At 37.2% G+C, this 13,643-nt stretch overlaps 1 protein-coding gene across 1 annotated transcript in view; it reads right to left on the reverse strand.

Annotated features, from left to right (window-relative positions):
* Positions 1–13,643, reverse strand: part of SMC1B (structural maintenance of chromosomes 1B) — a 76,046-nt gene that overhangs the window by 61,418 nt on the left and 985 nt on the right. Inside the window, exons 2-7 of the mRNA XM_020888288.2 lie at positions 8,294–8,482; positions 7,111–7,223; positions 6,818–7,021; positions 4,263–4,501; positions 2,349–2,607; positions 1,276–1,416 (exon numbers count right to left, since the gene is read on the reverse strand). Of these exons, the coding sequence (XP_020743947.1) occupies positions 1,276–1,416; positions 2,349–2,607; positions 4,263–4,501; positions 6,818–7,021; positions 7,111–7,223; positions 8,294–8,482 (1,145 nt within the window). The remainder of the gene's footprint in view (positions 1–1,275; positions 1,417–2,348; positions 2,608–4,262; positions 4,502–6,817; positions 7,022–7,110; positions 7,224–8,293; positions 8,483–13,643) is intronic.

Consider the following 13,643-nt stretch of genomic DNA (forward strand, 5'->3'; position numbering starts at 1 on the left):
AACCTCAATGGACTAACCTACTTGTAAGAACAGACAATAGCATCTACCTGTGCCTATCATTATGTTGTTGTTCAGTCGCTAAGTTATGTCTCACTCTTTGTGACCCCATGGACTGCAGCACACCAGGCTTCCTTGTCCTTCACTATCTCCCAGAGTTTGCTCAAGCTCCTGTCCATTGAGTCCATGATGCCACCCAACCATCTTATGTTCTGTCGCCTCCTTCTAACTCCTCCCTTCAGTCTTTTCCAGCATCAGGGTTTTTTCCAATGAGACAGGTCTTCACATCAGGTAGCCAAAGTATTGGAGCTTCAGCATCAGTCCTTCCAGTGAATATTTAGGGTTGATTTCCTTTAAGATTGACTGGTTTGATCTCCTTGCTGTCCAAGGGACTCTCAAGAGTCTTCTCAGCACCACAGTTCAAAAGCTCAATTCTTTGGAGCTCAGCCTTCTTTATGGTCCAAATTTCACATCTGTACATGACTACTGGAAAAACCACAGCTTTGACTATATGGACCTTTGCTAGTAAAGTGATGTCTCTGCTTTTTAATACATTGTCTAGGTTTGTCATACCTTTCTTTCCAAGGAGTAAGCATCTTTTAATTTCAAGGCTGCAGTCACCATCCACAGTGATTTTGGAACCCAAGAAAATAAAATCTGTCACGGTTTCCACTTTTCCCCTTCTATTTGCCATGAAGTGGTAGGACAGGATGCTATGATCTTAGCTTTCTGAAAGTTGAGTTTTAAGCCAGCTTTTTTATTCTCCTCTTTCACCTTTGTCAAGAAGCTCTTTAGTTCCTCTTTGTTTTCTGCCTATCATTATACAAGTATGCATAAAATGCTTACGGACTATGTAAAGGAAGACACTATTTTTATGTTATTTTTATCAGTTTTTTTATCCTTTTTATTTTACTTATTTGGCTGTGCTCAGTCTTTGCTGAGGCACGTGGGCGTCTCTCTTAAATTTGGTGCATGGGCTTAGTTGCCTCATGGCATGTGGGATCTTAGTTCCTCAACCAGGGATCAAACCTGCATCCCCTGCACTGGAAGGCGGAGTCAACCACTGGACCACCAGGGAAGTCCCTACACTGTCTATATCTTAGACTATGAAAGAGCACCTAAATGGTACTAAGCAGTCTAAAAGTCTAAATTAAAGAAAATTTAATTAGTTCCTCATATCTGATGTAAAACCATTTATACACTGGAAAACAAATATAAAAAGGGAATAAAATTTCATGAAAAATAATTCTAAATCATTTATTGCACAAACTGAGGTACCTGAACTTCACCATGTCTCCTCTTTTCAAATGCCCATCTTTCTTCATCAGACCTCTGTTCCCACTGCAGCTTTTCCAACTGTTGGGTCATTATAGCCACTTTCTTTCTTACTTGTTCCTTAAGTTCTTTATACTGAACCAGCTGTATAAAGAGCATTTAAACATGGATAATTAATTTAAAGAAGTGTGAGAGGAAATTCTCTCTATGATATTCTTTACTAGCAGATAATTAAACTTATAAAAATGTTTTATATAAATTATACTATAATTAGCCATTTTCTCCAGCTAAGACAGCATGAACACAAAATGAACATCTTATTTAAAACTGTTTAGATAGATCAACAAGGATTCAAAACCAACTCTATATGGTCTCTGTAAGAAATTCTGTAAGAGAAAGCACATTAATGCTTAAACTCATTAATGGTCCAGAGTAAGAGTTCAGAGAAAATTACGTCTTTTTCTATTTATACAGTCACAATTATTTTAGCATATATATTGTGAAATAAAGTTATCATAAAATTAGTGAAAAAGATACATAACAGAAATTTAGTTGAAAGAATGTTTGAAAACTCTGAATTACAAACTTCTGGATATCTATTATCGACTTGTATCTTGTATACTAAGTTGGATATTCATTAATCACTTAACATTTTAAATAATCTTAACCAATTTCCCTCCTGTCAATTAAGTGATCATGTCTCTTCAAAGACATATATAATCTGACTTTTAACTTTTTAAAATATTCATGAGGAAAAAATAATTACCTTAAAAACATATGAATATAATTCATTTTATTACAAAATGATACCATGTAATCTTGCTGAAGTATTTTCTATGACTTTAGTTAACTCACTAATGTTATGATGTCATCTACCTTTATAAAGAAAAAACAGCCTAGTGTAAAGATTAAATTTAGATTCTCCATATAGGCTGAAAAATCAAAATCCCTATAGTTTAAATTTTGCGGACAATCTCTTAAAATAATCAGAAAGAGAAGTCATCCTTTAAATTCTAATCAAAAGGAAAAGCTGAAACAATAAAAACAAATGATTTCCCATATGCCAACTTTTTCACCTGACCAGCTTCTAGTTCAATGTCTCGCCCTTTATGTAACATTTCTTCCTCAATCTGCTTTTCAAAACTTCTCCATGCACCATCTAAATCAACCAGCTCTGTCTCTAAGGCTTTTATGTCATCCTCCTGTTTAGAACATTGTTTTTCACTGTCCTTTATTGATTTTTTAGCCCCATCTAATTTCTTGATGTGGTGAGAAGTATTTTCTTTAGCTTTAATGTATTGAGGCCTCTTCTGATTTAACAGTGCTTCAAGAGATCTAAAAAGAAAAATAAAGTTTGCTTTAAAGGAAAATTTTATATAAAGGCAAGAGGCTCTTCTGATCAAATTATACGTTTAAAAAGAAATGCTAAATATTGACTTTCAGAGACTGTAAGCACATCAGTGGTTGCCAGGTAAGAGGGAGAATCAAATAGGTGAAGCATTGGGGAATTTTTAAAGAGTGATAAACCACTCTGTATGATACTGCAGTGATGGACATGACTTCATGCATTTGTCAAAAACCTACAGAAATGAACAGCTCCAAGGGTGAACTTTAACGCACAAATTTTATAAAAATCACTTAAAGGCGAGCGATCCCAGATAAAATATAGAAAGTGACAAAATAATCTAACTGTAGTACAAATGTATGAAACAACCTTACTGAAGAGGGTAAGGGGAAACATGTTAACCTAAGTAATGCTGGAAATGAGCAGAGTCCATAAAATTTAAAGCAAAAATAATTATACACAAGCCTTGTACTCTAGTTGATAAATTTGCTTCCCACAGGACATGGTTTAATAATTCTGGTACTGCTATACATGATTACTGGAATTGAACAATTAAGCAAATGGATATAATGTGGGACTTCCCTCGTAGTCCACTGGTTAAGACTCCATGCTCCCACTGCAGGAGGCACAGGTTCAATTCCTGGTCAGAGAATTAAGATTCCACATGTTGTGTGGTGCAGCCGAAAAGCCCCCAAAAAACCATCAATAATGATGGCAGGCTGATATTATATTAGATAGATGATTTAATAATATAACACATATATTAAAAAATTTATGGTAGAGTCACTTTATTTATTTACTGGCCACACCATGTGGGTTGTGGGATTTTAGTTCCCCAACCAGAACTTGAACCCCGGCCCTCAGCAACATGAACACAGAGTCCTAACCACTGGACCACCAGGGAATTCCCTGTATATGATATGCTGACATTCCTGATGTACTATGATAATAATGGCATTTTACCTATGTGGTCTTCTTCCCCCAAACCCATAAACTTGTCTAATTATGAGAAAACTAAAAGAGAAATACTAATTGAGATACAGTCTACAAAAAGCTTGACCAATGCTTCTTAAAACTGTAAAGGATACCAATAACAAGGTTTAAGTCTGAAACTGTCACAACCAAGAGGACCTGAAGAAGACATGATAACTAAATATAATATGGTACACTGAATCAGAAAAAGAACATTAAAACATAAAAAAATGAATCAAGTATGGAATTTGGTTAGTAATAAATAAATATGGGTTAATTAATTCTGACAATGTAGCATACTAAAAATGTAAGATGTTATTTGTTGTTCAGTAGCTAAGTTGTGTCTGACTCTTTGCAACCCCATGGACTGTGGCATGCCAAGCTTCCCTGTCCTTCACTATCTCCAGGAGTTCGCTCAAACTCATTTCCACTGAGGTGGTGATGCCATCCAACCATCTCATCCTCTATAGCCCCCTCCTCCTCCTTTTCTAAGTGAGAGAAATTGAGTGTGGGGAATATGGGAACTCTCTACACTATCTTTATAATTTTTTTGTATATCCAAAAGTATTCCAAAGTAAAAAGTTTATTTAAAAAATCAACTTTCAAAGCATCACTTAATATTCCTATCAATCTAAATAAAATCCAGCTGTTAATAATGATTTTGAAAACTCACTTTAATTCTTTTTCTGTTTGTTGTAGTTGTCTGCTCAACATTCCATGTTCCTTTTTCTTGGCTTTAACTATATTTTCATGATGAGAAAGAGACTCTTTTGTGACACTCAAATTCTTATTCACACGCTCTAACTCAGTATATAAAAAATTAATTTTTTTCTCATTGTGATACAGTCTGAAAAGCTGCAGTTGTATCTTGTTAATTTTCAGTTCTTCAAGGAGATTCTGGTAACGGTCTGCCTACAATAGTGAAATTCAACAACAGTTAAGAGGGAGTATATCTTACATTGACCTTTCATAAACTCAACTAAAATACTAACAAATGATCTCTAATGAATTTTCAGTTATGTCATTAACAAATTATATTCTTGCCCAAAGTACCATTATTGGGAGAAGGCTTCTGCATATACTTCTATAATAAACCAGTAAAGGATTTTATATTCATGCACACAGTGGTATGGTGGTAAGAACCATATGTTAGTCACTCAGTTGTGTCCGACTCTTTACGACCCCATGGACTGTAACCCACCAGGCTCCTCTGTCCATGGGATTCTCCAGGCAAAAATACTGGAGTAGGTTGCCATTTTCTTCTCCAAAAGAACTATTTGGGGCATCCACTAACGGAGTCCTGTCCCACTTCTGTCTTGACCTCAGAAGTTTGGCAAGCAAGTCTGACATCAGCTTCCCCACTTGTAAACTAAAGGAAGTAATATCACTTTTAAAGTTCTAGCGATTTTAAATTCAAAGATTCCAGGTAAAATTTCTTCTATTGAATGCAATTTTTTCTATGAATAGAACTAATAGGACTGTTAAAGTTCTAAATTACATGTGAGATAGGAGAATTTCCTGAGTATTTGTACCATTAGTAAAGAAAAAAGGGATGTTCTACCTTAAGAAGAAAGCTCTTAATCAATGAAGTATTCCAAGTAACAGGTAAACAGCCGTATGCTAGGATGTTGTTAAAAATTATGAAGTTGGACTATTCTAACCTTATGTTTAAAAGTTCTGCAATTCTATTCTGCTATAAGCTCTTTTAGTATATTACAAATACTATACCAAGAACACACACACACTTACAAAAATCTGAAGCAACAGAAAAAAATCACTAACAAGGAACATGTCCACCTTTCATTTATTTTTTCAAATATTTATTAACTGGCTATTGTGTGCCAGGCCCTCTTCTATGTGCTATGAAATATGGTAGGGAACAAGGTAGAAACAGTCTCTGCTCTTCATAGATTACAACCAAGTTATCCTAGTGGGGCAGGGAGGGAAGCAGAGTCAGAGAATAAATAAGCAATAAATAATACACAAGATAATTTCATACAGCAAAATACGCTGCAAAAGAAACAAAATAGAGTAATGCAATAGTACCAGCGAAGGGATGCTAATTTAGATTGGGACAGTGGACAGCAAATGTCTGGCTGAGAAAATGGCTTCTTTATGAAAACTTGAATGAGAGTATTAGCCATGTTAAAATCAGGCACACAATTATCTAGGCAGAGGAAACAGCAAAAGCTCTAGAACACAAGAGAACGTGGTATTTTCAATAAATGATAAAGATCAATGTGGTTGAAGAGTAGAGGGAGTTAAAGTTTCAGAGGTGAACAAGAGGCAGATCAGCAGGCTGGCAAGCGAGACTAGATCCTCAGTGCAGTGGAAAGCACTGCTCCAAAAGAGGTTTTATGTAAAACAATGGCAAAATCTGCTTTGCAGATAAAGAATACTCTAAAGGCAAACAATAATCAACAGTTTACAAGGCACTACACCAGGCACTGTGAAGGGAAGCAACACCACAGAATAGCATTTACAAAGTGTGACCATGGCCTCCTAGAGTTCCCGAACACCCTTTCATGGAGCCCCTGAAATCAAAACTATTTTCATAATAACACTCAGATTTCATTTGTCTTTTTACTGTGTTGACATTTGCACCAGTGGCATAAAAGCCAAAGGAGGGTAGAGTTCCTAGGTCTTACCACAGGTTCCACACAGAAACAGATATGAGAATTCACTGTTTTCAATTAAGCCAGATATTCATGAAATTATAAAAAGGTAAAACAATATCACCCTTCTAATTATTTGGTTTTAGAAAACTCAGTTTATTTTTCATAAAAATATCCTATTTATACTAACATGCAATGAGTTTATTATTGCTATTTTTACAACAATAAATCATCAAAATATAATTTTTAAATGTCTCAGTTTTAATTTCAAATACAATAAACATTGACAGATAACTCTTTGGGGTCCTCAATAATTTTTAAAATATAAAAGGATAAGATCCAAAAATCTGAGGGCCTCTGCCATGTGAGATATAAATCCCTTAAGTTTAATTTTAGTTAGGAAAATCAGACATCTTTGCAGCTCAAGTTGTCCTGCCTATTTCGGAGAAAGAAACCCAAACAGTGGAAAATAAACCAAAAAGTTTATCTTTGATGAATAATGGGCTTTACTTACATTATTAAAGGAATTTTTTTAGTAACCCCAAACCAGTACTTAAAATTCTAACACAGGTTTTGTTTGCAACACTTAATTGGTTACATCACGACATCTTACCTCTTCTTTCTCTAATTTCGCATGTTTGCGCTCTGCAGCTACATTTTTTTTCTTATTAAAATTAAATTGTGCATCTTCTTCGGCTTTCTGTAACTTTCTTTTCTTTTCCTCATATTCTCCTATAAGCTCTCCTGAACTGCTGATTTCCTCAAAAAACTGGGTTCTTTCTTTGGGTTTTTTCATTGAAATTGACTCCACAGTTCCCTTTCAAAAATAGTTAAGCACATCAACATATAAAATATAGTGATACATTTTCAAAATCATGAATAAAATAAAATACTATCACCACCTACCTGAAAAACCAGACAGTTCCGTGCTTTGACTATTATGCCTATCTTTTCCAGCTCTGTGATATAAGCAGAACGACTAACAGGATTATCATTAAAACAATATTCTGAGCATCCTCCTAAAATAAAGGAACAAATGCTGTTATGGGAAGTATAAATACCAGATATATATCAAAAACTATTGAAATGGCCAGTTACGGCAGTAATGTGCATGTCAATAAATTCATTTAATCAATCAACAAATGCTGAGTGTCTACCACAAGCCCAGGAGTATTCCACAGCAGTGAACATAACAGACAAAAGTCTCATCTCAAGTTTATATCCTAGTAATGGAGGCAGACAGAAATGAGATAGGTAAGTTAAATAAATATCATGTGGGAAAGTGTTTAGTGCTAAGGAGTAAAATGGAGGAAGGAAAGGTGTATGGAAGTTTCTGTGTAGGAGAAACAGGCATTACTATTTTAACTAGGATCGTTTAATGGTCTAAGTGTGTCTCCACTGAATTCATGTGGTGAAATCCTAACCACAAAAGTGATGGTGTTAGAGGGTAAGGCCTTTGGGAGGTGATTAGGTCATGATAGTGGAGCTCTCGTGAATAGTATTAGGGTGCTTATAAAATAAAAAGATCCTACAAGGCTCCCAAGTCTCATCCACATGTGAGTATACAATGATAAGTCTGCAAACAGAAGAGAGCTTTCATCCAACCATGCTGGCATCCTCATCTTGGACTTTTAAAAAACAAAACCAAGAGGAATCTATTTACAGAAGCCCAGTAAAATCCTAGTATAAATAGAAAATATATATATATATAACTCTGAATCTTATTTACTCAGGAAATACAAAGATTTGCAAATAAATCATAATATAAAAAGTCAAATATTTCATGCAATTTGCTTTTTCATGGTAGGATAAACTTTCTATACAAACCAAAAATATGCATTTATAGTTACTTCATCACTAGGAAAACCAGATAAAGATACATAAAGAATCTCAGGAAGGACTTTTATGATATCACCACCTTTGAAGTAAACTCCCTCCTTCATTTTAACCAATAACCAGGGAGAAAAACTGCTATCTGACAGTAGGGGAATTTAAATAAATATGTCTGCTTAAATAAAAGTCCAGTGGAGAATCAAATAGGTTCTATTATTTGCTTCTGATATCTGCTATCCCAAGGAAAAAAAAATACCTCGGATAGTCCTTGCAAATGTCTTCTCTTCTCCACTTTCTTCCAAATATACAATTTTTACACTTGCAGAAGAAGAAACAGGTTTTCCAATGTGTGCTCCATGAATAAGTTCTTGAATATTTTTCACTCTTAAATTAGCTATTTTTTCTCCCATTACAAAACTAAGTGCATCCATTACATTAGATTTCCCTGGGGAAGGAAAGACAGGAAAAAAAGTTATTTATTTTCAATGATAAAAAGTCTTGCCCAGCGCCAAAGAAACCAGGCTACTAAGGAAAGTGAAATACAACCGATGCGCTAGTGCTAAATCACTTTCAGTCGTGTCCAACTCTTTGAGACCCCATGGATGGCAGCCCACCAGGCTCCTCTGTCCATGGGATTCTCCAGACAAGAATACTGGAGTGGGTTGCCGTTTCTTTCTCCAGAGGATCTTCCTGACCCAGGGATGGAACCCGCATCTCTTATGTCTTCTGAGCTGGCAGGCGGGTTCTTTACCACCAGTGCCACCTTGGAAGCCTGATACAGCCGATACACATGTCTAACTAGTAGTTTTTCCTGTATTCAAAAATGCATGTGACTGAAGAATTGTGTGTAGATAACTGGTTTCTATGTAGCTGTGGCAGAGCATTAAGTGATGTAAAGGTAAGGCTCTATACCAGATCTAAGCCTCAGCTCTCTCCCACCATCAAGTACTATACCATGGCAAATCATTTAACTTCTCTGAATTTCGGTTATCTCCACCTTAGAAATTTTAAGTGTCACATTTTTTAAAAAGGGTATCTTCAGGATTTTCCCAAGGGCTAGACTAGGGTTGCTAGAATATTTATGGTGGGTTTGTGTTGGATAGTGTAGATCAGTTACATAGCATGTCCAAGGCTGTTATCCTCTGAAAGTCTTGCTTACGAGATTAGTAGGTATTGTGGGATTAGGATTTGGATTCTGTGAGGATTTCCACCACTTTCTTTTTTTCTGGCCATACCCCATGGCTTGTGGGATCTTGGTTCCTCAACAGGAAATGAACCCATGCCCCATGCAGTGGAAGCAGTGTGGAGTCTTAACCGTTGGACCGCCAGGGAAGTCCCTCCACCACTTTCTGTTAAGAATGCATCACTGTGCCTAAATTGTTTGTATAAACAATATGATCTAGGCTGAACACTTGCTTTCTTTCTTGGAGTCTGGAATTTGGGGGAATTGAGGTGCTTATGTGACCATTCCCTAATTTAAAACCTGAGGAGTTGAGTCTTTAATGAGTCTTTGGTTAACAACATCTCATATATGTTGTCACAACTTGTTGCTGGAAGAATTAAGCCTGTCCTATGAGATTTCACTGGGGGAGGTTTCATGGAACCTTGCAACTGGTTTCCTAGGGTTCCTCATGTGCCTTTTCCCTTTGCTGAGGTCTCTGTTTGCTTTCGCTGTTACGAGTAACAGTCCTGGGCACAACTATACGCTGAGCCCTATGAGTCCTCCCAGTGAATCACCAAAACCGGGGTAGTCTTGGTGACTCCCAACTCAAATGGCAAACTGTTCTACAACCAGGAGCACAAAGGTGCAGTGTCACTTCAGCTACAACTATCTCTGTTCAATGTTTTCTCGTTTTCACATTCATTCCCTCATATCCACAAGCAATTTAAATTTCTCATGCCAAAAGCAGAAGAAGTAACATAGAAGAATATTGCAAATCACTGGAAATATGGCTTAGTTTGGAAGTTCATGGTCTTTTAAAAAAGAACTAGAAGTGGTTAAAAATGCTGCAAATATAATTAGCTAAGTTTCAGTTAACCAACAGGTATGAAACGTGACTTTTTTGGGGGTTAATCGATAATGTGCAGATTGAAAACGATTGTAAGATGGTTACATATATAGAAAGTAAAAGTCGCTTAGTCGTGTCTGACTCTTTGCAACTAGTCCATGGCATTCTCCAGGCCAGAATACTGTAGTGGGTAGCCTTTCCCTTCTCCAGGGGATCTTCCCAACCCAGGGATCAAACCCAGGTCCCCTGCACTGCAGGCAGATTCTTTACCAGCTGAGCCACAAGGGAAGTCCAAGAATACTGGAGTGGGTAGCCTATCCCTTCTCCAGGGGATCTTCCCTACCCAGGAATCGAACCAGGGTTTCCTGTATTGTAGGTGGATTCTTTACCACCTGAGCATATGTAGGTTGCATATATAGAATGTTAATTGAAGTTATTAAGTCTGATGATAACAGAATTAAACAGAAATTCATTTTAGCAATCCTTATTTAAAATCTGCCTAAAATAAATACCTCCCCATCCAAATTAATTCATTACATTAATTCTTTTGTGTGCTAGGTCATAAGGATACAGTAAAACAAGAGAGATGACACCTGTCTAACGAATGTTATAATATACTAAAAAGTCAAACAATAAACAAAAAATAATTATATATTATAGTAAGTATCAGTGAGGAAACAAACTGAAGGATGAAACAGAGGGTAGGTAGCTGGGAGACGTGACTTCTGATAGGATCAAGAAACATTTACTAAGTAGGGACTTCCCTGGTGGGTCATTTAGTAAAGAATCTCCCTCCAATGCAGGAGACCATGTATTACCAATCACCTACTGACAAAAATGGATGAATGAATGAACCAACCAAGTTAAGTTTTATAATGGTCAGAGCAGGAAACTCTGCTATAAATAACTCAAAATCAACATCAGGAAAATAATTCTGGAAGAGTAATATTTTAGACTATCATCACTTGATGAAGATGAACCAAATATTCAAAGATCTAAAAATTACAGTATCACTCTCCCATCTCAAAACCTCAATTTTTGCCACTCATCTGCCCTCTTACCAAGAGCTGCTAAGTCCCTTCTGAGTTCAACTCTGCATTATCTCTTCCATTCTTCTCCTTCCTTACCATTCTTCTAGTTTTTCAAGCCCTCCTTACTTTCAGAAGACTCTTAGCTGGACTCAACATTCACTCTCTTGCCTCTTCAAATTCATTCACTCATTCTACAAAATTTATGGAACACCTATTAATCAGGCATTCTCCTAATTACCGAGGCTAAAAAGAAACAGTATGTAGGATTTTCCCTTAAGGTGCTTACAGTTGGGATTATCATCAATTTTTATTGAACTTCATTTCATATATTAAAAAGCAGATGCTCAAATAATCATATTTTGGGGTTAGGTGTCTAATTCCAAAATCTATACTTTTCCCATTAAAAGCAGGAAATTATAACTTACTACACTAAGTTCTAAGCTAAAATTAATACACAAAGAACTATGAAGCACTTAAAAGCAGCACTAACTACTGGAGACTCTGAGTAGGCTTTGCAGGAGAAACTTATGGGCTAAATTTTAAAGAGGAAGTAGAAGTCTGGGGAAGTGATGCTGAAGGTAAACATAACTGTTACAGGAAAAGAGAATAGCTTGATCACAGGTACAACCGGGAAAGCAAGGTACCATTCTAGTAAAAATGGACTTCCCAGATGGCACTAGTGGTAAAAAACCTGCCTGCCAATGCGGAGACATAACAAACTCTGGTTTGATCCATGGGTTGAGAAGGTCCCCCATGGCTATCCACTCCAGTATTCTTACCTGGAGAATCCCATGGACAGAGGAGCCTGGCAGGTTACAGTCCATAGGATTGCAAAGAGTCAGACAAATTGAAGCAACTTAGCACATTATAGTAGGAAAAGGGTAAGTAATGATACAGACAGTCTCTTGGACTGCAAGATCAAATCAGTCCATACTAAATGAAATCAGTCCTGAATATTCATTGGAAGGACTGATGCTGAAACTGAAGCTCTAATACTATGGCCACCTGATGCGAAGAACTGACTCATCTGAAAAGACCCTGATGCTGGGAAAGATTGAAGGCAGGAGAAGGGGACGACAGAGGATGAGATGGTTGGATGGCATCAAGGACTCGATGGGCATGAGTTTGAGCAAGCTCCGGGAGTTGGTGATAGACAGGGAAGCCTGGCATGCTGCAATTCATGGGGTCGCAAAGAGCTGGACACAACTGAGCAACTGAACAGAACTGAACTGAATATACAGAGATGGAGCAAAGTTTGCAAGGTTGGGAATACAAGAGAGAAACAAAACTTGATGCTGAAGATTATAGGAAGCTACAAAGGATTTCAGGAACAGCAGTGACTTTTTCAAATATGTTTTAGAAAGATTTCTAAGACAACCCACCAGAAAAATGGGCAAAGAACATAAAAGGGCAATTCAAGAGAATCAGTTCAGTTCAACTCAGAGAACGAGAAATACAAAAGGCCCTTAACCATATGAAAAGACACTTGAGTTCAGTTCAAGTGTACTGAGTGGAGTTCAAGATTTTGCACACTCATTCCAAGTATCACACCACTGGAGATGCAAAACAGAATTGAGCAACCCTTCACATAACCATCAGTTAAAAGATGAAAATCACCTGGTGGTGGGCTCAGTAACTTCCTGAGTGGAGTCAGGATAACAATGCAGGAGTGATTACAATAATCATTTTTCAATGTTTTCTGATAACAGAGTAAAATGAAAATGAAGAAATACATTACAGAGAAGAAGCAAGGAAATTAAATATGTGATAAGCTCGGGTATTCTTTCACGTGGGCTTCCTGGTGGCTCAGACAGTAAAGGATCTGCCTGGAATGCGGGAGACCTGGGTTCAATCTCTGGGTCAGGAAGATCCCCTGGAGGAGGGCGTAGCAACCCACTCCAGTTTCTTGCCTGGAGAATCCCCAGGGACAGAGGAGCCTGGTGGGCTACAGTCCAGGGGGTCACAAAGAGGCAGACTGAGTAAGCACACTCTTTCACATATACTAAGTGCAAAAGAAAACCTTCAACTACAGCTGTTTCTAAAATGCAACAGAAATTTCACAACACTTCCATAATAATTATATTCCAGATTTGGTGTGCCCAGAAAGTACACACTTAAGTGTCCTATTCATGTCTGTCATATAAATTAATTTACTGAGGCAACAGGTATCTTTCAATTCAAACAAGGTTCCCGAGCTAAGAAAGGAAATCTGGACTGAGAAAGGCAAACTGGAGTCTCCAGATTTGGGAAAAATCTCAAGGTCACTATTGTTTTAGGGCTTACTCCCACCTGCTTTGGGTCATTACCCCACTCTTTCCAAACATGGAGTCAAGCAGAACCTGGCCAGGCCCCAATTCCAGTCCAGACTCTGCCACTTACTGGGCTGTCTTGGAAAGTCATGTGGACCCTCTGAACCTCAGTTTCCTCCACTGTAAAACGGGAATTACATGTATTTGTGAAGATTAAACAAAAAGAAGGGTGCCAGGAATTTGGGAAAAGTTCAATTATCGCAGTCATTTCCATAATAATCCTGCGAAGATTCCTTGGATTCAAACGGTTGTTCGAG

This window comes from Odocoileus virginianus, chromosome 23 (genome assembly GCF_023699985.2).
Source record: "Odocoileus virginianus isolate 20LAN1187 ecotype Illinois chromosome 23, Ovbor_1.2, whole genome shotgun sequence".
Classification (NCBI taxonomy): domain Eukaryota; kingdom Metazoa; phylum Chordata; class Mammalia; order Artiodactyla; family Cervidae; genus Odocoileus; species Odocoileus virginianus.